Source organism: Phycodurus eques, chromosome 8 (genome assembly GCF_024500275.1).
Source record: "Phycodurus eques isolate BA_2022a chromosome 8, UOR_Pequ_1.1, whole genome shotgun sequence".
Classification (NCBI taxonomy): domain Eukaryota; kingdom Metazoa; phylum Chordata; class Actinopteri; order Syngnathiformes; family Syngnathidae; genus Phycodurus; species Phycodurus eques.
In genome coordinates, this window is record NC_084532.1 from 30,993,502 (window position 1) to 31,018,070 (window position 24,569).

A 24,569-nucleotide genomic window follows, 5' to 3' on the forward strand; every position below is an offset into this window, starting at 1 on the left:
TCTACCACCATCTGTCCCTCCAAGTTCCTTTCCTGGATGCCGTACTTACCCGTCACTTCTTCATCACCCCTGTTTCCTTCAACAACATGTCCATTCCAATCTGCACCAATCACGACTCTCTCTCTGTCTGGGATGCTCAGAACTACTTTGTCTAGCTCCTTCCAAAATTTCTCTTTCACATCCACAACCTGTGGGGCATAGCCACTAATCACATCATACATAACACCCTCAATTTCAACTTTCAGCCTCATCACTTGATCGGATCCTCTTTTCACCTCCAAGACATTCTTAGCCAACTCTTCTTTTAAAATAACCCCGACTTCATTTCTCTTCCCATCTACACCATGGTCAAATAATTTCAACCCTGCCCCTAAACTTATCGCCTCACTTCCTTTCCACCTGCTCTCCTGGACACACAATACATCAACCTTTCTCCTCATCATCATGTCAACCAACTCCCGAGATTTTCCTGTCATCGTCCCAACATTCAAAGTCCCCACATTCAGTTCGAGGCTCTGTGCTTTCCTCTTCTCTTTCTGCCTAAGAAGCCCCTTTCCACCTCTCCTTTCGTCTTCGACCCGACCGATCCGGTATGGAATTCTTTGGTTGAACGCTCATATTTGTTTGGCAAAGTTTTAAGCCGGCCGGATGCCCTTCCTGACGCAAGCCTCTGCATTTATGCGGGCTTGGGACCGGCCTCCAGTTCGTACTGGCTTGCGCCCCCCGTAGGACTGCATTTGTGTTTTTGAATCGTGATAACAATACAAAATGAAAAGACTCGCTTAGGAAAATACTTCTCGGCGTCTGGGGAAGCCGCGTTGACGAGGAGGAGACGTGTGTTTCGATTTGCGGATGCTTCCTTGTTCGTCAGGCGTGACGCTTGTTGATCGGCTACGTTCGTTTTCACATCGCAATTCACCGAGTCGGGACTCGGGACGAGTCGTCTTTCCGCACACTCGTGTACATTTGTGTGTGGCCGAGCCATTTGAGACCCGATTGTGGGGAGAAATCCGCTTTTAACACATCTCAGACCAAACGATCGACGGAAGCTCATCTGGCGGTCTTTTGACATCAGGAACGGGCAACATCGGGACAAAAGCAGCCCGGTTATCTTGACGTGTGCCCGTCTCCCCGGACGGGATCGGGTGGTTCTTTGAAAAGAGACAAATGTGAGTGCGGGCGGGTGCAGGCCTCCCACTCACGACAACGGCGACATAGACACAATTCTGAATGAATTATTTGAATCTTTTGTTTTTGGATTTATTTTGAAGGCCGCCGGTCCAAACACGCCCGAACTCGGAACGGGTCCGATCATCTTCAAACGCGGCACCGGTCGGCATCTTTGTGATGCTAACATTAGAGGCTAGCTAGCCCTTGTCATTATTTCCAACGAGGCGACGCTCGCTGCTAGCTCCCTTGGCACGTGTCCTCATTCGGGCCACACGTCGCTGGAGTCTAACCCGCCCGACTTTGGGCAGGGTGCACCTTAGACCGGTCACCAGTTGACGTGTCAGGGCGCACGTAAACAGCGGAGCGGTCGCCTGATTCCCATTCACATTCACATGAGTTTCTTGGTCTTCACCTGCAAGCTAACACGCTACTAACATGTTTTTGGTATGAAGCCCCAAACTGCACACGGGCAGACGTGCTCACCAGTCGGACATCACGCTGCCCAAATGTCGATGAGTCATTTGGAAATTCGCAAATGTTCAATTTCAGGTCAGCTGTTCACTCGTTGGCGTCGGAAGACAAAAAGTTCAAGTTGGCTTCTTTTCAAACCGCACGAATCAACCCCCAAAACACAAACAGCACTCCTCCACTGGTTCCCACTTCAAGTGCGTGTGTGTGTGCGTGTGCGCGCCAATCATGTGGTGCACAACAAATGGCGGGCAAGGGGAGAGAGAATTTTTCCCACCCCTTCACTTCATTCAGAGCCTCCGTGCTTTGGCCGGCCTTCACCATGGCAACGGCGATGGGACAGCGGCCATGTTCTGGCGAAGGCCACGCCTCCTCCTCCTGGCCCACTAAAGCAAAACAAGTTTTTTTTCTATTGTTTTTTTTATGATACAATCAAAAGGCACATCCTACATTCCACCTAAAGCAAACGACGTGTGTCCACTTCACGTTTCTTGCCAAATGTATTTTGTTTTCATTTCAATTGATCATCTCAAATTTTTCTTCATTTTTGACAGATAATACAAGCATTTTTTTTCACTAAAACCCTGAACATAAATTGAACAATAGTTGCACACCGGATGCACTTTTTGCTGACACTATTTTCCATGACTTTTGATTTCATATCCATTTTGTTGCTAAAAATGTATATAATAACCATCAAATGCAGGGGCCATTGTTTTCTGTCCTAAAAATTGAATTCTACGGCCCCTAAGGTAAGCCATAACTAGCAACATTGTCAATTGCCAACTTCTAATTTGGGTGTCTTCGTCATCCATCGTGACGTCAAAGTATCTTGTAGCTAACGCTGTTGCCATGGTTACACCGAAGCAAAGGTTACCATTGTACTTCTTCAATTTTACGATTCCTGTATTTCAAATAATAGATACATTTTAAAACCTATTTCTTTATCCTTTCACAGTAATTGTTTCGAACAGAACGTGTAACCGGAAATGTGTTGATCCATCTTCTCGAAACAGAACGACGCATCGTGTTAGCAACATTAGTACGTTAAACACTGAATAATTACACACACACACACACACACACACGCACACACACACACACACACACACACACACAGACACAGACACACACACACACACACACACACACACACACACACACACACACACACACACACACACACACACACACACACACTTAGAGCGGCACGTTGGACGACCGGTTAGAGCGTCAGCCTCACAGTTCTGAGGACCCGGGTTCAATCCCCGGCCCCGCCTGTGTGGAGTTTGCGTGTTCTCCCCGTGCCTGCGTGGGTTTTCTCCGGGCACTCCGCTTTCCTCCCACATCTCAAAATAATGCATTAATTGGAGACTCTAAATTGCCCGTAGGTGTGAATGTGAGTGCGAATGGTTGTCTGTTTGTATGTGCCCTGCGATTGGCTGGCAACCGGTTCAGGGCGTACCCCGCCTCCTGCCCGATGACAGCTGGGATAGGCTCCGGCGCGCCCGCGACCCGCGTGAGGAGAAGCGCCTCAGAATATGGATGGATGGACAACGTCCCAACTTCATTGGAATTGGGGTTGTATATGTGTATATATATATATATATGCATATAAATATGCATATATAGATGCACACACACACACACACACACACACACACAGTGGGTATTCAGACCACCTTAAATCTTTCACTTTGTTATAGTGCAGCCACTTGCTAAATTTGCATTTTTCATTTTTTTACCACATTAATGTACACACACCACCCTATATTGACAGAAAAAAACAGAATTGTTGAATTTTTTGCAGATTTCTTGAAAAAGAAACCTTGAAATATCACACAGCCATAAGTATTCAGACCCTTTGCTCAGTATTTCGGAGACGCACCCTTTTGAGCTAATACTGCCACGAGTCTTTTTGGGAATGATGCAACAGGTTTTTCACACCTGGATTTGGCAATCCTCTGCCATTCCTCCTTGCAGATTCTCTCCAGTTCTGTCAGGTTGGATTGGTGGACATCCATTTTCAGGTCTCTCCAGAGATGCTCAATTGGGTTTAAGTCAGGGCTTTGGCTGGGCCATTCAAGAACAGTCACGGAGTTGTTCTGAAGCCACTCCTTCGTTATTTTAGCTGTGCGCTTAGGGGCATTGTCTTTTTGGAAGGTGAACCTTGGGCCCAGTCCGAGGTCCTGAGCACTCTGGAGAAGGTTTTCGTCCAGGATATCCCCGTACTTGGCCGCATTCATCTTTCCTTCGATTGCAACCGGTCTCCCTGTCCCTGCAGCTGAAAAACACCCCCACGGCAGGATGCCGCCACCACAGTGCTTCGCTGTTGGGACTGTGTTGGACAGGTGATGAGCAGTGCCTGCTTTTCTCCACACGTGCCGCTTAGAATTAAGGCCAACAATTTCTACATTGTTCTCATCAGACCAGAGAATCTTATTTCTCACCATCTTGGAGTCCTTCAGGTGTTTTTTTAGCAAACTCCATGCGGGCTTTCATGTTCTCTTGCACTGAGGAGAGGCTTCCGTCGGGCCACTCCGCCATAAAGGGCTGCAGCGATGGTTGATGTTGGATTTATCTCACCAAACATTATAATGAATAAACACAAAAGGAATGAAGACGTTGGTCATTTTACTCATGAGGAGGGCGCATGGGAGATTGTTCAGGTGACAGCCTCTCAACACGCTCTAAACAATCTCCCCCGTCGCTCCTACATTGATTTGAAAATAGGAGGGTTCTACAAGACATCACGTTCTAAGCATTAAGACACAACACAAAACATAGGACCGGACGACACCCGTCCCGTCCCCGACCACATCCGATCACGTCCTTGGTCAAGGCGCCCTTCCATCAAATGTTGCTGAGTCATCTTCTTGAAGGCGAGACATCTTTCTATCTAAATATTGTCCATAATACCAATGCAAGCTACTAATGCAAAATACTAATGCAAGCTAAGCAAATAAATGATAACTACTAAAATATATCTAACAGTTGACTTTCTAGAACTTTCTCCCATCTCCCGACTGCATCTCTGGAGCTCAGCCACAGTGATCTTTGGGTTCTTCTTGACCTCTCTCACCAAGGCTCTTCTCCCCCGATCGCTCAGTTTGGCCGGACGGGCGGTTCTAGGAAGGGTTCTGGTCGTCCCAAAGGTCTTCCATTAAAGGATGATGGAGGCCACTGTGTTCTTAGGAACCTTAAGCGCAACAGAAATTTTTTTGTAACCTTGGTCAGATCTGTGCCTTGCCACAATTCTGTCTCTGAGCTCTTCAGGCAGTTCCTTTGACCTCATGATTCTCATTTGCTCTGACATGCACTGTGCGCTGTAAGGTCTTCTACAGACAGGGGTGTGGCTTTCCTAATCAAGTCCAATCAGTATCATCAAACACAGCTGGACTCCAATGAAGGTGGAGAACCATCTCAAGGATGATCAGAAGAAATAGAAATAGCACCCGAGTTCAATATATGAGTGTCACAGCAAAGGGTCTGAATACTTTTCAACAATTCCATTTTTTTCTGTCAATATGGGTTGCTGTGTGTACATGAATATGGAAAAAATGAACTTAAATGATTTTAGCAAATGGCTAAAATTTCTGTACTCACTGTATGTATATAGTGCGTTGAAAAAGTATTGGCCCGCTTCTCAAATTCTTAGATTTTTGCATAGTTTCCACGAACAGGATGTGAGACGCATCTTCAAACAACAAAAGATTAACAAAGCGGGAGGCCCAGACCATGTGTCCCCATCCTGCCTCAAAGTCTGCGTGGACCAGCTCGCTCCAGTCTTCACACAGAACTTCAATAGATCTCTGGAACTGTGCGAAGTACCATCCTGTTTCAAACGCTCCATCATCATCCCAGTCCCCAAGAAACCTGCAATCTCGGGTCTGAATGACTACAGGCCTGTCGCCCTGACATCTGTGGTCATGAAGTCCCTTGAACGCCTCCTACTGGACCACCTCAAGAGCGTCACGGGTCCCCCGCTGGATGCCCTGCAATTTGCGTACCGAGCAAACAGATATGTGGATGATGCAGTCAACATGGGACTTCACTTCACCCTAGAACACCTTGACAGCGCGGGGACCAACACGGGATCCTGTCCGTGGACTTCAGCTCTGCGTGCGACACCATCATCCCCGAAGTCCTTTCCTCCAAGCTTCTCCAACTCAGCGTCTCGCCTTCCATCTGCAGACGACACCACAGTCATCGTTCTCATCAAAGACGGTGACGAGTCTGCATATCGCCAGGAAGCGGAGTGGCCGGAGCTGCGGTGCGGCCGACGCAACCTAGAGCTGAACACGCTCAAGACTGTAGAGATGATCGTGGACTTCAGCAGGCATCCTTCGCCACAGCTGCCCCTCATGCTGTCCAGCTGCCTTGTGTCAACCGTCGAGACCTTCAAGTTCCTGAGAATTACAGTCTCTCAGGACCTGAAATGGGAGAACAACATCAACTCTGTCCTCAAAAAGGCCCAGCAGAAGATGGCTTCTGAGGAAGCACGGCCTGCCACGGGAGCTGCTGAGGCAGTTCTACACAGCGGTCATCGAATCGGTCCTGTGTTCTTCCATCGCAGTCTGGTTTGGTGCTGCTACAAAGACGGACAAACTCCGACTACGACGGACAATCAAAACTGCTGAAAAGATTGTCGGTACCCCCCCTACCCACCCTTGAGGACTTGCACGCTGCCAGAACCAAGACAAGAGCGTGCAAAATCCTCTCGGACCCTCCGCATCCCGGTCACCGGCTCTTCCGGCTCCTTCCCTCAGGTAGGCGCTACCATACAATGCAAACTAAAACTAGCCGAAATTCCAACAGCTTCTTTCTTCTTGCCATTAACTTCTTCAACAGTTAACTTACAATTTCATTGTAACACGCTGCCAATTTTGTCTTGAGATGGTTGTCACATCTCTGTCGGGCCAATTATATTTTATTGGTGCACTCACTGTAGTACTCCCGCCACTCTGGACTACTTGCATAGCTGTTGTTGACCAATACTGGCCACTCATGTACTTGAGAAGAATCTGCACCATTTGCGCAATTGACATTGTTCCAGATTATCGCACTACGAGTCACTTTGAACTGCATAAATGTATTGAAGTCTGTGCCACTTGCACAATGGTTACTGCACTAGATTGCTGTTCTATTTGTCATTTCAAACTGCTCTAAATTGCAAGAGGACTTGGAATTATTTGCACAATTGTCAAAAAGAAAAAAGGGAAAAAAAGTATCGGCATTATCACATAACTGGTAACCTTTTATCGCTCAGTGACTGTGTTTTTATGTTTTTATTTCTCCAATGTATTTTCTGTCTAATGGCTGTCTGTTGTCGTAGTAGAGCGGCTCCAACTACCGGGGACAAATTCCTTGTGTGTTTTTGACATACTTGGAAAATAAATATGATTCTGATTCTATCTATCATATGCTTTTGCGTTGACAAAATAGTAATCCTCGTGAGAATCGGTTGACAAATGACTTAATTTCAGTGTCCAACTATCTCGTGTTTTTTTTAAGTGTATGAAGCCTAGATAACACAGCGCTCTGTAGCTGCCCGGCTAACCGACGTATCCACGTGGCGGCCATGTTGGTAAGGTCGACGTTGCTTAGAAGGAGTGGTGGGCAAGTGAAGCCTTTCGAAGCATTGAGGCCGAAAAAGATTCAAAGCTTCAAGGCTTCGGTGATGGTGACATCTGGTGGACAACTGAAGCCATAGCAACCGCTAAAGAGCACGACTGAAGCGCTGGCTGGCACTGTTTCTCATAACAGCAATAAAAGTTCAGAAAAGTCTGTATGGTCATTCAAGTTTTTTTGTTCATTCATACCAAATAATGATTATATCGCCATTACAATAAAATATGCAGATGCTCTTCCCCATACTATTAAAACACATTTAAGATTAACCCAAAGAATAAATGCAAATTGTATTAAATGTGGTTAAATGTTGGTTAAGGGTTTATTTAAAGCTTTGAGCTTTATTTAAAAACTGTACTCAAAGTCCCCAACAGGATTAGAGATCCTTCCTACTTTGCAAATGATCATGGTGCGTGAATTCAGAAACAATGTTTTGTGTGTAGGAAAACATTGAAAGATAATGCCTTGTCATTTTGGGAACTTGTATGGTTGACTTGCCAAAATACTCTCACTCTCCTCACAACTCCATTTGGAAGCATAATGATGCATCTTATATAGCTAGTGGGGCGCCAAACCACTCCAATCTGTCAAACCTGTCAAGCTGTCATTGGCTCTGAATGCGTTGAAACGCCATGAGCCAATGAAAAGCTTTGAAACATTTTTAAGGAATGACGCGCGAAGCGAAGCGTCAAAACGTCATCGGTCACATGACACCGGTGTTTTGAAACAAGCTCCGACACAGCGTTTCGAATCACTCCGCTTCAGGAAGAGTGACACAAGCTCCAAAGCCTCGCTATCATTTGCCCATCACTACTTAGAAGGCAATGGAAGGACATTGAAATTAAGTCAAAACATGCTCAATTCTCAAGCTATTGTCACGGGGGTTAGTTTTTTTTCAACGCCAAAGCGTATAATACCAATACACATTTGAAGCGAGCAACAACAAAAAAAAGTTACATGTAAAAGAGAGTCCTTTGTAGTAATTGTAGGGCGTTTTCCGCATCCCGATGCAGCACAATGTACAAACATCCATTGTCTTTTGGTTTTCTTGCCGTCCACACTGACGACTTTGACCTCCCTTGTTTTGCGTCGTGTCTCTGTGTTCATATCTTTGATTACAACACGTCGTAAAAGCAGCGAAACTGTCGTGAAAGGAGAACAATTGACGGCAAGCGCACGTAAGAGCATTGACGTGCTAATAGGAAGAAGAAAAGGAAGGAAGAAAAGAGGAGGAAGAGGACGTAGCTTTTGGTGCTTGTGGGTCAAGTGTTCCGGTCGAGATGCTCTACCTGGTCGGTCTGGGTCTCGGGGACGCCCTCGACATCACCGTGAAAGGATTGCAGGTGGTCCGGAAGTGCTCCCGGGTCTACTTGGAGGCCTACACGTCCATGTTGACTGTGGGCAAGGACGCACTGGTCAGTGGCTACTTTTGCGACTAACTTGACATTAACCAACCGAAACAAAGACGCACTTTCGCACGTCAATTTAGCTCAAACAAGTCTCAACATCAACTTTATTGGCTCCCAAAGATGTTGCTTACAAATACAGTAGAACTACTTTGAAATGTGTTGCGCATGTCAACGAACATGGTGTTGCGTGATATCAATTCAAGAGAAGAATAGGCAAGGCAGCTTTATTTCTATAGCGCAATTCACACACAGTGTGCTGTACATGATTAAAAATTCTTTAATAAAATAAAGTATAGGGGAAAAAAAAAGACAGTTCACTAAAATTATGAAAAGAACGTACAGGGCAAGCAATGGCAAATATTGGCAAATGCGAAGTCGTTTTTAAATATTATTTGTATTGTACTAAAAAGAACTGGACTTCGGCACCGATTCTTTTGAAAACCACAAGAGGGAGCCCGAGTACCACTAGTGGCACAAGTAGCAAACTTTGAGTCGTACGTCATGGTACCATGACAATAGAAAACACTTTTATTTTTTATTTTGTTGGTGGCGGGGGAGAGGGGTTGCTGCCCTCTTAGAAATGTGGCACGTCGCGAGCACAGCAGGATGTGCCGCCACCGCGGTCATGTGACTCGTCGGCCCGTTGGGTTTCTGTGGCGGCAGGAGGAGTTCTACGGCAAGGAAGTGGTCCTGGCCGACCGGGAACTGGTGGAGCAGGAAGCCGAGCGGATCCTGGAGCACGCCAAGGACGCCGACGTAGCCTTCCTGGTGGCGGGCGACCCCTTCGGGTGAGCCCGCCGTCCGCTCCCTTCTCACGTCGCGTCCGTGCTCTCAAGCGGCCTTTTCGTCGGCAGTGCGACCACTCACAGCGACCTGGCGCTGAGGGCCGTGCGCGCCGGGATCCCGTACCAGGTGGTCCACAACGCGTCCGTCATCACCGCCGTCGGCTGCTGCGGCCTGCAGGTGGGTCGCGTTACCTTTCGAACGGCCGTCGGTGGCTCGCGAGGAAAACAAAAAGTTGAAAATGTGCACTTTCACAAGTTCAAACATTCAGACTGATGCTACAAAATTGATCCACCATTTTTCAAAAATGTCACTTGAAAATTGTAATTTGCTAATATTGCGTGCATGCGTTTCAGCTGTACAACTTTGGCGAGACGGTGTCCCTGGTGTACTGGACGGACTCGTGGAGACCAGAGAGCTTCTACGACAAAATCCTGCAGAACCGAGCTGCCGGTCTGCACACGCTCTGTTTGCTGGGTAAGCGTCAAGTCCCGCTCACTACGCACACGCCACTCGTCGACCTCCCACTGGGACGGCGCACGCGTGTCTCATCTGTTACAGAATGAATGCCAGCGTGTGTCTGTCCTTCCCCTCCGTCCGTCATCCCTCCCCGTTTCTGCAGACATCAAAGTGAAAGAGCAGTCGCTGGAGAACTTGATGAGGTAAAACGCGACCGGCATCATGCGCCGCACGCGTCTGTGCCGAACGGCCAGCTGACGAGGTGGCTTTCGTTTCAGGGGCAAGAAGGTCTACGAACCTCCGCGCTTCATGAGCGCGGCCCAGGCGGCCGACCAGCTGCTCCAAATCGTCCGCAGGAGGCGGAACCAGGGGGAGGAGCCTGGTGAGTGATTGCCAACATGATTGGACACATTCGCCGTTGAGTTTGATTTTTTTCATTTTTTTTTCTCAACACAATTAAATTGCAGATATTTTTCACCTTCAAAAAAATTGCGTGTACAAAATAAAACAATTTTGATGTTAAAAAACAAATTCAGTATAAGGTTTAGTTGTATTTTTGTGACGTCTGAGTTTGAATTATTTTTGTTGGGAAGGTCACAAAACATGTTTAAAGTGTAGAGGTAAAATTTCTTGGTAAACGTTTTGATGGTAAATTTTAATTCAAACTCCGATGGCAAAAAAATACGAGATTGAACCTCAGAAACATTTAATCCTAAAAAAAAAAAATTAGGTTGAATTTAAGGCGTTTAATTTTGGATAGAATTTTCTGACACTATTTTTTTATATGGTTAAAAAATGTCAGTGTTTGAAATTTGATGGTAAGAAAATTCAGTTGAATAAAAATTCCAACTTTGTTGTGCCAAAAATGATGACGACTTTATATTGCGCAATTGACGCCAGTCACACCCGGTGCTGGTAAGCTACTTGCGTAGCCGCAGGCGGCATTCTGGCGGGGAAGCGTGGCTACCATTCTCAGTCTTTGAACGACGACGACGACAAAATGTTTTGCTAAATTTTCGTGCCCACTGAGGTTGAATTTGAATCGATTTTGTTTACACTGGAAAGGTCAAATATGTCGGTTTGGGAAATTCAAACTTAGATGACGCAAACATACTTTCATGGTGCGGCGGCAGCCAAACACACGCGTCCTGTGCGCAGGTCTGACGGAGGACACGCTGTGCGTGGGCGCGGCCAGACTGGGGGCCGCCGACCAGAAGATCGTCACGGCGACGTTGGCTCAAATGACCTCGTGCGACCTCGGCGCGCCTCTCCACTCGCTGGTCGTCACCGGCAGGCTCCACCCCCTGGAGGCGGACATGTTGCGGCTGCACGCGCCAGATGACGCCCTTGCGAGCCTCCGCCTCCTTGACGGCTCCTAATGTGCGCACGCCAGCACCTGGGTGGCATTGACACGCACGCACACACGGGCTCTGAGACGAATGGCGTCCGACGGCCGGGCCGGCCACGTGAGGGGCCGCCACGTATCTCACGCAAGGTGGCTCAACTGGACCAGCGCAAATGTCCTCAATAAATTTAAGGAAATCAACACGTTGTTGCTCTTTATGCCCAAATGTTGAGTTGGACCCGCCTCTATCGATCACGGCGTTTTACCGCACATTTTTATACGCATGCCACATTAACGATCCGACAGCACAGTCGAGAGGTCATGGGTTCAAATCCGGGTGTCGGCCTTCCTGCGTGGCGTTTGCCTGTTTTCCCTGTACCTGCGTGGGTTTCCTCCCACATTCCCAAAACATGCCACGCAAGGTCAATCTGGTGTATGGGGGGGAAAACGGGGGCAAGGCGAACGGGACGTGACAACGCACGCGTAGAAACTTTTTGGACCAAATATGCCAATACGCCACATTTTGGCTTCCTTCGCGTTTACATGTATCATGTTTGTATAAATAAATGATATACATACACATATACGTACAGCGGACCCCGGTGTACTTGTGGTAAATGTTTTTTTTTTAATTTTTTGGAGGAACCAACCACCAAAACACTTATTAGTGGTATATCCCTGCTTATTATTTGTGTGGGTTTAAAAAACGTATTTTCTTCAATGCTATTATAATGGGTGTCAATTATTCGCGGATTTTCAGAATTTCACGCTCGAGACTTGCGTCACAAATACTCGCCGTCGCACGATGAAGTCTGTTCACAAAAGTGAAGTCCGATTCTTTACAAACAGTTCTCACCTTGACCCCATGACCTCTTCCAAAGGTTAAGGAAAGGCGCTTTGGAGGTTAGGAAAGGTGACTTTCCCAAGAGGCCCAATGACCTTTCAAGGTTGTTGGTGAAATGCATCATGGGAATTGAAGTGACCCACACACTTCCTGTTCCCAGTCATCCTGGAATAGAATGATGTCATCAATGACAATTAATATGGTATTCAACATTGACCTCAAACAAGCTTTTATTACTGTTGAGGCGGGACTGGTCACGCGCGCGCGCACACACACACACACACACTCACACACAGTCCACGGACCAATTAGCTGGCAGCATCCTGTCAGGGTGCGGTGCCGTGATGAAGGCACTTTCCCATAATTCCCTGCTCCGAGGAGGAGGGGCAATTTGGGTTGATCACAGTTAGCCCCTCCCCCAAAAGGTCCTGCCTTGGCCCCGAGGTCAGAAGTCAGTCATCACTGCAGACTGTGATTGGTCCCAGAATCCAGAGTGGCAGGAGCCGTTACATGGCGGCCGTATCGATTTGAACGTACAGCTGCCGCACCCCCACCTGCACACAACACAAAGTTACACCAGGGAGCGCCCGAGCTTTTCCAGCCGCCTTTTTTTCTCGCGTTGTCGCTCCAAATTTTATTTTGCCAGCGAGCTGCAATTCAAAATGAAATAATTCTTCAGAAAGATGACGATTTCGGTCAGTCGCAAGTTATTTCAGCGACCATTAACGGACGGTAACGCCAATCGTGTCCACACGTGCGTCGATAACGTTCCGAGTCCGGGGTGACCCTAAAGCGGCAGCGCATCTCCAAACTTCAGGAAAAGCGACAAAACATTTGTTGAGCCATCAACGTGACATCGTCGTCAAAGAGAGCAAGCCATTTTCAACACTTTTGATCACTCGACCATTTGTCAAAATAATTCACGTACGTGTGCACTGACAAATAGGATCCACCCGTGAAAACTACGAAACTGACCGACCTCGCCGACATTTTGCCACAAGTCACGAGGACGTGTGGCAAAAGTTGAAGTCCTGCCAGAATTTCAAGCGATTGCAGTCAAGCAGCGATTGTCTGAAGAAGTCCCCAGTCGAGTCACCCGATCGTGCTCAGTCGCAACTTTCATTTCTTGGCGCATTTTGCACTCACTATTGGCACTTGAGCGAGTTGGCTGTATGAGCACGCTCGCCATCACGCCATTTTTTAACCATCACAAAAGCGCGCTCCGTGTCCTCGACACTTTTTCTGTCTCGCCAATTAAACGCAGAGGCGACGTGAAGCTTAGTCGATGTTGCTGAGACCAAGAGCGACAATGCACGTCAAAAGCAGCAGCTACTGCGTCCTCTGGTGGCCGGTCACCAATTTGCAAAGAGACTTGCCAGACACCCCGACCAGTTTATTGAGTCAGTTCGACCGAATGTCCCCAACACAGGAAAAATTCAAGAATGCAAGGGCCAATTTGAAATTCTTGGACGTTCATTTATTAAACGCACTCGAACCAATCAATCAATCAATCATGCAATTACACATTGTAGAAATACTATACAGGTACATCTCCATAAATGAGAATATTATTCTCATTTATTGAGATTGCATACCGAAATCAATTGTGCGACAGAAGCCTGCGGTTGACTACACGTGAGTTATTGTTGTCAAATTTGTATTGGAACTGCGTGAGGCTTCAGGTCTTCACGTTCCATTTGCATTTTCCAGCTAATAATCTGTCGCACGATTGATTTCGGTATGTCATCTCAACAAATGAGAATCAATATATTCTCATTAACTGAGATACACCTGCAGTTATTTAGAAAAAAACGCTCTGTCAAGAGTTTCTCTGCTCTGTCAAGAGTTTTTCAGGATTTGGGGGTGGCGATCCCCCCGTCCACTGACAATCTATAGCAAGCTGACCACACTGGAGGATCTCGAGTGTGATATGTTCAACAAATGACGACATGAACACACAAATTGGACCTCCACAAGGAGCAGAAAGTGGAAACCAATTTTGTTTCTGGAACTGAATGATCTTTATTCTCCAGTGTTATGAAACTGGTCTGGTTTACGTGGAGCCTCATATCCTGATCACAAGGGTTAGAAGACAAAACCCAATCCAAATTTTCCGTATGAACACCCCAATAGGAGGAAAGAAGGCTGAAACCAGACGCAAAATGTCATCCTGTTTGACAGGCGTGGAATATTCCTTTCCCCACACTGATCCAAAGTCACGTCTACGGTTCAATCAGAAACGCCAGCCGCGACCTCATCCTTCACGCACATAAAAAAGCAGCTGCACTGCGACAGACCTCCTTTCGAACTTCTTTTTATCACGTCAAAACAATTACAACTACTGTGCCAAAGAGCCGACTAATCTCAATCTTGACAAAAGGCGTAGATGCGCGCGTCACACGTCTGTAAAACTGTGTTTCTAAATTCATGCGCCGCACATGTAAACACCAGATCGGTATGGATCACATCAAACAGCGACCAGAGATCTTACTCCCCCCACCCCCCCAAAAAAAAAAAAAAAAAAAAACAGCTACTGTTTTATTAGAAAAGCTTTATTAGTAGTCGCCCTCGTCGCTTTTTCCACAGCCACAATTCTAACGCTGCCCACCCCCACTTTCGCTTTTCAAATAGCATTGTATGTCATGTCTGATGATTTTTTTCGTGTATGCCGTGGGCCGCTAAGAAATAGGGACCGGACGCATTTATACAAAAATCTCTCTATCCTGTGAACGTACGCATGTCGTATCGCCGGCGTCTCGAAACGCATCACATTTGAGGAAACCTGAAAAATGGCACATGGAGCCGAACGAGGGATTTGCCAATCATCAGTCAAAAGGTCAAACTGGCTTCGTTCGTCCAAAAGGTCGACCGCGTTCGGATGTGCGGAGTTTCCGCCCGACAGCGACGACGATTTGCGCGAGTACGCCAAGGCGACTGACCTGCGTGAAGATGTTGTGCGTCTGACTCAGGATCCAGCGAGCGTCGGCGTCGGGGGCCACGACCACTTTGAGGGTCCCCACGTACACGTCGGTACACAAGGTCCAGAAGTGGGGCTGCTGCACGTTGTACACGCCCTGCAGCTGCTGCACCTGAAGAAGTGGCGGCAGCAAACGTCACGCACACGCAGGCGGCGAGCGCGGGCGCCGTGGGGGCGTATCTCGTACGTACCCTCTGGTAGCACTCGGGGAGGGTGCGGTCTAGGGAGGGCGGCGTTCTCTGCATCAAGATCCCAATGGACTCTCGCAGCAAAGGGACCACGCTGCAACCACAACACCGGACAGGGAACTCGCTTGCGTGCGTGCGTGTGTGCGTGCGTTAGGGGTTGAACAACTTCACATTTTTCCTGGTTGACGCCAAGGTGACGAAAATGGACTCAATGTATCGATGACGTCATTGATAACTTTTCCAGATTCAAGTCGATCGACAGACTCCGCCCCAGATACATTCACCCAATCACATTCAGTTACCTTCAGGGCACATCCGGCATTTGTACAACTCGAACACCACTGCAGGGTCCCTACTGGGACTACTGTATGCTATTCTTACATATTGTAAGAATAGCATACAGTTGAAAAAAAAACCAAATATATATATATCATCCATCCATCCATTTTCTTCTGCTTATCCGAGGTCGGGTCGCGGGGGCAGCAGCTCTAGCAGGGAGGCCCAGACTTCCCTCTCCCCAGGCACTTCGTCCGGCTCTTCCGGGGGGATCCCGAGGCGTTCCCAGGCCAGCCGGGAGACGTAGTCTCTCCGGCGTGTCCTGGGTCATCCCCGGGGTCTCCTCCCGGCGGGATGTGCCCGGAACACCTCAACGGGAAGGCGTTCGAGAGGCATCCGAATCAGATGCCCCGGCCACCTCATCTGGCTCCTCTCGATGTGGAGGAGCAGCGGCTCTACTCTGAGATCCTCCCGGATGACCGAGCTTCTCACCCTCTCTCTAAGGGAGAGCCCGGACACCCTGCGGAGGAAACTCATTTTGGCCGCTCGTATCCGGGATCTCGTTCTTTCGGTCACGACCCGCAGCTCGTGACCATAGGTGAGGGTCGGAACGTACATCGACCGGTAAATCGAGAGCTTCGCCTTTCAGCTTAGTTCCTTCTTTACCAAAATGGACCGATACAAAGTCCGCATCACTGCAGACGCCGCACCGATCCGCCTGTCGATCTCCCGTTCCGTTCTTCCCTCACTCGTGAACAAGACCCCGAGATACTGGAACTCCTTCACTTGGGGCAGGATCTCATACCCGACCCGGAGAGGGCACGCCACCCTTTTCCGACCGAGGACCACGGTCTCAGATTTGGAGGTGCCGATTCTCATCCCATCCGCTTCACACTCGGCTGCGAACCGCTCCAGTGAGAGTTGCAGATCGCGGCTTGATGTAGCCAACAGAAGCACATCGTCTGCAAAAATCAGAGATGCAATACCGAAGCCACCGAACCGGACCCCCTCTACGCCTCGGCTGGGCCTAGAAATTCTGTCCATAAAAGTTATGAACAGAATCGGTGACAAAGGGCAGCCTTGGCGGAGTCCAACCCTCACCGGAAACGAGTCCGACTTACTGCCGGATATGCGGACCGAACTCTGACTCCGGTCGTACAGGGACCGAAAACCCCGTATCAGGGGGTTCGGTACCCCGTACTCCCGAAGCACCCCCCACAGAACTCCCCGAGGAACACGGCCGAACGCCTTCTCCAAGTCCACAAAACACATGTAGACCGGTTGAGCGAACTCCCGCGCACCCTCGAGAACCCTGCCGAGGGTGTAGAGCTGGTCCGCTGTTCCACGGCCAGGACGAAAACCACACTGCTCCTCCTGAATCTGAGATTCCACTTCCCGACGGACCCTCCTCTCCAGCACCCCTGAATAGACCTTACCGGGGAGGCTGAGGAGTGTGATCCCCCTGTAGTTGGAACAGACCCTCCGGGAACAATGATAAAATATATATAGGAGAGAGAGGAGGTGGGAATGGTTTTCAATGATGTAATATAGCAGCCGGGTTACGTGGGTTGCAAGAGTTTTAACAGACGCGACTGTCTTTGAGACGCTGAATGACAGCTGGGATAGGCTCCAGCACGCCCGGGACCCGCGTGAGGAGAAGTGGCTCAGAAAATGGATGGATGGATGTGTTACCAGTCTCATTTTTAGTCAAATATTGCCACACCCTTGAGTAGGGATGTCCCGATCCAACTTTTTCACCACGAGCTTTGCCCGATACCGGTCCGATCTTATTTCAGTAACCATCATACATGATTTACTCCTTTTGTAGTATGGAATATTAGAAAAGGCTTGATCAAGTAATATTACTCAAACAGAGAACAATAATCAGCGTGAGTAGTATGAGAAAAACGGACCCAGTTATTATTAACCAATGGGTAACTGCTGTGCACGTCTTGACCTCTGAAGGGTAGTGTGGTGCACACAATGAGATACACACACAGTCACAAAGTCAACATGGAATGTTGTTAATATAACTCTAGTTTGAAGAATATATGCCCGAGAATATTGTTATACTCAGTTTGTATGCGTTTATGAACCAATATTCATTATTTTGAGCGATAGAATTGCCCCGAGTCAATGGTCTTTTTCATTCATTGTCTGTTAGCTTTCAGCTAGCGATTTTTGTGAACGAAAACAAAAAAAAATAAACAAAGTCTGTGATTTGAACAGTCAACATGCGGAATTCTTCTGTGTGTTTAGTTTTCCAGTGAAGTTCAACTGGAGTGTCAATAAACAACAGTAAACGAGCAGCATTCACTCTTACTGCTGACTACTACTACGTTAGCACTTTAGCAAGCTGCTGTTGTGATCACATGCTGGATAGAAGTGCGGAGCGTGGAAGGGACCACTCGTATAGGAGTGGTCAAATCGGAGATTTGAGAGCCAGTCCCATCCGAACCTCGTTTTTTTGCCGACGTCGGACCAATTTCCGATCTCAAAGATCGGATCGGGACACCCCGACCCTTGAGGTAAGAACCGCTAGCTTGCTACGGGAACCCAGCGCCTGTTGATTTCAGCGCGGCGTCCCTGTCTAAAACACAGGAGTGGCGATTGGTCGACCTCGAGCCGCAACCGCCTGCGCGTCGACTAGTCGGTCAGCCCCTAGTGCGTGTGTGTGCGTGTCACCTGACTCCGATGAGGATTGCGATGAGCATGGAGCAGATGGGGTCAGCTATCATGAGGTTGTAGTTCTGCATCAGAAGGGCTGAAATGATCACACCCACACTGCCCAGAGTGTCAGCCATGATGTGCAGTAGCACGCCTGGTGACACACACGCCAAGTGACATCATCAAAAAGAAGCGCCACCAGTGCAGTTGTTAGTAGTGTGAGCGGCCCCCGCTGGCCTCCCAGCTCAGGGAGGCTTCATGTTGTCGGCATCAAAGTCTCGTGAGCTCACCCTGCAGGATCTGTTTACCGGAACCCAGGTGGCGCTCATCTGTTGACGAAAGAGCACGTGCGACATCATCATCATCATCATCATCATCATCATGGTCGACGTCATCATCATCATCACCATCACACGACAGCCGCGTTCATGTCACGCTACACATCGTCGTCACAGGACCTCACCGTCGAGATCGTGGTGGCTGTGTCCGTGGTGGCTGTGTCCGTGGTGGCCGCCGTGGTGGGCGTGGCCTTCGTGCCCGTGATGGCCGCCGCGGTGGCCGTGACCCGCCGCCTCCCTCGCGGTGCCATTAAACAGCGAATGGCTGTGGCCGTGACCTGAGGGGGCGGAGAGGACGGATGACGTCGCAGGCCGGGACCGCGTGAGGGTCGCGCGTGGCGTCATACAACGGCTTAGGTCAGATTGGTTCAAACTTTGGTTGACTTTTACTTGGAACAACACGAGCGGTTTTCATGTCCTCCTCGCGTGTCTTCATAGCAGGCGGCCATGTTTTGTGGGGAAACATCGGTTACTTCCATTTTTAGCGGGAGGAGATTTCCTGCAGCATTTGCAAATGTTTATATTTAGCTGTATATCTGCCCACTTGTAGTCGAACCGTGTATTTTCCTTTTAGCTACTAAATCCTTTTTTGAGGAACAAGTCGACGCTGCAGTGCCGCTCTCGCTCGCCCACGTCGTTGGAGCAGAGAACAACGTTCGCACGTCCGCCGGAACGCGATGACGTGTGACGATACAGAATACGCCACCGCGTCCCGATGGTGTAAATATTTCACATTTTGAATCACCCGGAAAAATTCTCCGCTAATATCGTAGGTGGTATGATATGGCACACCCAGCGCGCGCGCGCGTGCATTACCTTGCTCTCCGTGCGAGTGTCCGTGTCCTCCGTGTTGGAAAACAAAGATTCCCACCAGGTTGACGAGCAGGCCGGCGACCGAGACGGGAAGAAGACGCTCGTGATGAACATCCGGAGGCTCCAGAGCCCTCTGACACACCCACACATTATTTTCACATTTGATTTGTGTGTGTGCGCGTGCATGTCTGTGCGTGCGTGCGTGCGTGATACCTCGACCCCTTCAGAGAAGATGAAGAAGGCAGTGAAGATGAGGAAGAGTCCGTTAACAAAGCCGCCAAGAACCTCGGCTCTCACGTACCTGACGCACACACACACACATGCGCAGTTAAGGACCGCCTCCCGCTCTGTGATGTCATCAGGTTGCGCCTCACCCATAAGAGAAGCTGTCATTAGAGCGCCACCTGGAGATGACAGAGGCCGCCAGGCCCGCCAGCAGCGCCGTGCAGTCGAAGAACATATGAAACGAGTCCGAGATCAAACCTAGGCTGAATAAACACACACACAAAATCCTCCTTCTCAAATCAACACAAAAAGTTCTTCCCAGAACAGGTGACAAAAGACAGCAAGTGGCAACGTGACGAGATTTGCCTGACAAAATGCGGATTGTTTGGATTTCACTTCACTTTCACTTTTACTTCAACCTGCGGAACTCCTAGATAGTTCCCGAAAATGTCCACTGAAATTCTCTTGGAGTGAACGACTGCCAACGCTGGCAACAATTCATCATTCCCGACTCCCGAATCAGTATCACCATCGCTCGCTTGCTGTGGGTTTTATTCACGTCTCTGTGAAATATTTTTGAAGCCGTAGAACGTGACGTTCTTGCTCCTAGAATGTGACATTCTGAATGAAGTAGGAAAATGTTTGTGACTTATAATGAACATGTTTTTTATGTCCATAATATTTCAAGACGTTTAGCAGGTGACGAGGAAAGAGTTGTGCTATTAGCAAGCACTTCTTCTCCTTCTTTTTTCATTCCCGGCAGTTTCGACGAATCTCGGCGTCTTACTGCCATCCACAGGTCAAGCATGTTATATCATTCCTTTTTTGAGCCAGTTCTTTATATTCTTGAGCATAATATAGTGGCATGTAAAGTGCTTTAGTAATCCGTGGGTGGGATTTACATGGACCAAGCGACAAGCAAGAAATTCCCACTTCAGATCCTTTTTTGGAGGGCTACACCTTCAACTGGTCGCCAGCCAATCGCAGGGCCGTTTTTTTTTAACCACGTGTTCCTTTCTTTTGTGCACTTCCTCCACCGAATGAGCTTGGTGTCAGCGACTGTTTGCGGACTCCCACTGGCGCGCAGTCCACTTGGACGTACAAGTCCCGACGTAAATATTTGCGGACTTCCTCCTTGGGACGCCACTTCCTGTTTTTGCCCACCCCGCTAGCACATACGTGGCACATCCCGAGCACAAGCAACACACACTGACGAGCCTCGCAGATGTTCCACTTTCTCTTCCTGGTTCTTCCTAAACTTGTCGTCCTCCTCCTCCACCACCGTTTTGTTGCTTTCGTTGCAGCTGCTAGCTCACCTGTTGCTCCAGATGCCGTAGCTGAGCTCCACAAAGGCGAAAGAAAGGTTCAAACACAAGAAGAAAAACAAGTTTCTCGACGTTTTGTCGGCCAAAATTGACCTGAAAAGACAAGTGACAACACGATTTGTTTGGTTCCTTTTTTTTCTTTTTGTATCAATCATGTGGCCGGTTAGCATCATCGCCGAGTTAGCATGTTAGCATTTGCGTTTACCTGATCCATCCTGACAGCTTGAGTACCAAAGTGAACTTGGCGGGTTTGTACTCGTCGTCCTTGATGGATAAAGGTAACATCTTCTTCACACACACATTTAAACACGCGCACGCGCGCGCGCACACACACACACGCGCGATGCTAGCTCAACGTTTCCGTTCGCGTGGATTTCACAACAAAAGCCTGGAGAAGCTACTTCCGGTGAGCGACTGTGTTGAAAGCGACCAGCAGGTGGCGCCACAGGGCACCTTCAGGCAGGCAGGCAGGCCTCAGGGACCTTTTGGAAAGGGAAAGCAAAGATTTCTTGGTTTAGCGATTCATGCGAAGGACTACCAGCTTCATACGCACTTGCGAAATAACACATTTTCTCAAATGACCTTTAGTTAGATGTTATTAAAAACAATGAATGATATTCAACCATGTGAAGACACTGATGATGTTTGTTTTTTCAACAAGTAATGATTTAACAAGGAAGGAAACAGAAATATATGAATACGCAACACTTTATTTTTATACATCAATTTTCAAATGGCCGGCATGGTGAACGACGGGTTAGCACATCTGCCTCACAGTTCTGAGTACCGGGGTTCGATCCCCGGCCCCGCCTGTGTGAAGTTTGCATGTTCTCCCCGTGCCTGGGTGGGTTTTCGCCGGGTCCCTAAAACATGCATGGTAGGTTCATTGAAGACTCTAAATGACTCGTAGGTGCGAATGTGCCCGGTTCGGGGTGTACCCCGCCTCCCGCCCGAAGATAGCTGGGATAGGTTCCGGCAGCCCGCGACCCGAGTGAGGATAAGCGGTAAAGAAAATGGATGGATGAATTTTCAAATGATCACTTCCACAACATTCCTAGGAAATCATAATGTCCAATCAGCGGTGAGCAATTGTTTTAGAACAGGCCCACAGGCTATTATGTGGTCTTTGGGGGCGACCCCTGACCCTTCAGGGATGGACAGGCCTCCAGAACATGTGACACACGCATGTGCGCGCGTCTATAGATGACACACACCCTTGTTTGATTGATATAATGAAAATGATTGCCAGGTGCGATCGTTATGAAGGCACGGATGCGTTTCCAATAAAGCTTGAAGTGATGTTTCCATGGCAACCACTGAAACGTGCAAAATCACGCCGACTCGCCGGGCTCCGCCCACCTCTGCACTGCTAAGTCATCAAATCCCTGAGGACCGCGTGTTTCAAAAAGCAAAAGCTGATCTCGTTCAAGACTTGAAGATGAGGATGAAGATGAAGATGAGGTACACGCTGGGTCCACAAGTCCAGTACAGTGATCTCGTTGATGGCGGTGCCGGTTGGTTCTGGACCACATCCCAAAGCACGTGAAGCGTTTGGACTCGCGTTCGCAAAGCGCGATCCAATAAATCGCCATCCGAGTGATCCCGGCGATCGGCAAACAGCGTCCGCTTCAGGCCAAACGAAACCACGACGCGTTCGAACGGGACCTTGCAAAACGTTTGCGGCTCCTAATCGGAGTCCGGAGTGGGATTTGAGGAGGTCGGAGGCGGGGCTTAAAGCTATCCTGCACTGCTTTTGACTTTGCTATTCTCAAGGAGCGTTACCCGCCCGACGTGAAGCGTGCATCGTACGGAACAGAGACGGCGTGCAATTTCGAAGTTGGGTCACAAAAGAAGAATCTGTGAAAGCTTTGGCGTTCACCAGGCTACAAAGGAACTGAAAAAACAAAGACTGCTGACGCGACAGAACAGGTGGCGATCAACATCAACGGAAGAAAATCCGGCTTCTGGAGCGGGCCGGTCAGAATCCCGACCTCGACCCCGCGGAGAGGCTGCGAGAGGTTTCGGGGTGCTGAGCTCCTGACATTTCTCTGTTTTTCGCATTTGAAGGCAGTTGGTGTGAAAGACCAGCACGACAAAATCTGTGACCCGATCCAAGTTCTTTGAATGTTGAGCCGCAGCTAAATCGAAATGGAGCGGATTTATAAAAGCAACTTTTGTAATCTCTCGACTCATTTCTGGGAAAGGCCGCTGGTTTGCATACAGCGGCACCTCCGCATCCGCGTCGACAGGTCGCCCCTGTACTGAGTACTAAAACAAACAACAATGGAACTTGGACTTGTTTTGGGGACTTTAAAATCAAATGCAATGCACAACATGTAAAAGCCACGAACAGAAACGGACAACTTTGAATGCTCGCAGAGAAAAACCCTCTCTTTGCGCCTCCTTCTGTGTCCTCATCGGAGTTGTAATGTTTGCTTGTCGCTCGCAACACAACAGCTAGCTTCTCTCGGTCCAATTCAAACAGGCGACAGCGGTGCCGCCTCAGACCACCTGAAACGTTTCCGAGCTCGGAAAAACGTCCGCTAACTCCTACAGTGCCTAACAACAGAAACTGTAAGCTACGGTGAATTAAACGCAGCAAAAGGAGCACTGGTAATGCTACTGGTGTGTTGGTAAAGTATGAAGCGGTCGAAGTTAAGAAAAGTTCCATATACAGGATCCTGGTTGAAGCCAGGTACTTCCAGCACCGCATGACTGGAAGGCAGCGTAAGATCAGATCACCTTTTAGGAACAACTGACACAGAAATCCAGCTCATTCGCACACTTGTTCTAGTGGGGGGGGGGGTGCGATCCAGGACCCAAAGCTCAGGTGCACTTAAGGCCACCAGAGACGGGAAGACCTCGACACGGCTCCTGAGCCAGACCGGGACTGGACCGCTTTGTTGCGCTGACGTTGGCGATCTTCAGTTTGATGTTTGCGCTGGCGGGCAGGAAGCAGCGGCCTGAGAAAGGAGCGACATTAAAACGCTGACACGAAGCACAAGCATTGTTAACAGATGCGCAAGGGTCAAAGGTCGCGCACGGCAAAAACACCACACGCACATCATTCATTGTGTTTATACACACGTGAATCCCAAGCAGCTCGTGAAAGAAGCTCGTGATGTTTCTGTTGCCACGGAGACGCTACGGGCCAGTTAGCACGCAGACTGCGAACGAGGACGCTAACTCGGCCGAGTTAGCGTTGTCCCGTTCAGACGACCAATCGGAGGAGACTTCATTCATGTTTTTTTTTTCAGCCGATTGCCACGGAAACGCAGCGTTGGACGGGAGGTGTGAGCTGATGAATGTCAACGAGTTCGGAAGAAAAAAAAGCTGCCTCGATTGTGTCGACTTCCTTTTCTTTATTCCAAAATAAACAGACATCATTTGGGTTTGATCACATTGAATACAGCAATCAATAATACAACAAACAATTGGGTCATTTGCATATCATCTGATCAATAGCGGTCAAGACGTGGCCCACTGAATTTCCTTGAGAAAATCAAATTATTTGACTGATATGAGTGTTTGAATGTACCGGCCATTGAAAAAAAATGTACCGGCATTACCGGACAACTAGCAAGCCTTTATTGCTCAGTGCCTGTTTTGTTTTTTGTCAATGTCTTTCTGTCTCCCAAGTGTTCTCCGTCA

The 24,569-nt window shown here is 48.6% G+C and overlaps 2 protein-coding genes across 5 annotated transcripts; one reads left to right on the top strand and one right to left on the bottom strand.

The window, feature by feature from the left end:
• The first annotated feature begins 8,431 nt into the window (after positions 1-8,431).
• On the top strand, positions 8,432-11,812 carry dph5 (diphthamide biosynthesis 5). 4 transcript variants are annotated; one of them, XM_061683799.1, is made up of 7 exons: positions 8,432-8,684; positions 9,342-9,466; positions 9,515-9,641; positions 9,818-9,938; positions 10,084-10,123; positions 10,199-10,302; positions 11,054-11,809. In XM_061683799.1, exons 1-7 carry the CDS (start codon positions 8,550-8,552, stop codon positions 11,260-11,262), a joined length of 861 nt encoding a protein of 286 aa, XP_061539783.1. In that variant the 5' UTR covers positions 8,432-8,549; the 3' UTR covers positions 11,263-11,809. The 4 variants fall into 4 exon arrangements, with proteins under 4 accessions (XP_061539783.1, XP_061539782.1, XP_061539784.1 ...); XM_061683798.1 differs by having other exon boundaries at positions 11,079-11,806; XM_061683800.1 differs by having other exon boundaries at positions 9,533-9,641; positions 11,079-11,804.
• slc30a7 (solute carrier family 30 member 7) lies at positions 8,893-21,311 on the bottom strand. The gene is made up of 11 exons (XM_061683797.1): positions 21,124-21,311; positions 20,910-21,011; positions 19,743-19,856; positions 19,582-19,669; positions 19,372-19,501; positions 18,681-18,833; positions 18,508-18,546; positions 18,236-18,371; positions 15,278-15,368; positions 15,049-15,198; positions 8,893-12,663 (listed from the first exon to the last, which is right to left on the bottom strand). Exons 1-11 carry the CDS (start codon positions 21,201-21,203, stop codon positions 12,616-12,618), a joined length of 1,131 nt encoding a protein of 376 aa, XP_061539781.1. The 5' UTR covers positions 21,204-21,311; the 3' UTR covers positions 8,893-12,615.
• Positions 21,312-24,569: the final 3,258 nt, after the last annotated feature.

Coding starts and splice junctions, on each gene's coding strand:
- slc30a7 (XM_061683797.1), bottom strand. CDS start 21,203: ATGTTACCTTTATCCATCAAGGACGACGAGTACAAACCCGCCAAGTTC. Junction 21,012..21,123: donor AAGCTGTCAGGATGGATCAG/GTAAACGCAAAT, acceptor TTGTCTTTTCAG/GTCAATTTTGGCCGACAAAA. Junction 18,834..19,371: donor ACACTCGCACGGAGAGCAAG/GTAATGCACGCG, acceptor CCGCCCCCTCAG/GTCACGGCCACAGCCATTCG.
- dph5 (XM_061683798.1), top strand. CDS start 8,550: ATGCTCTACCTGGTCGGTCTGGGTCTCGGGGACGCCCTCGACATCACC. Junction 9,467..9,514: donor GTGGCGGGCGACCCCTTCGG/GTGAGCCCGCCG, acceptor CGTGCTCTCAAG/CGGCCTTTTCGTCGGCAGTG. Junction 10,124..10,198: donor TCGCTGGAGAACTTGATGAG/GTAAAACGCGAC, acceptor CTTTCGTTTCAG/GGGCAAGAAGGTCTACGAAC.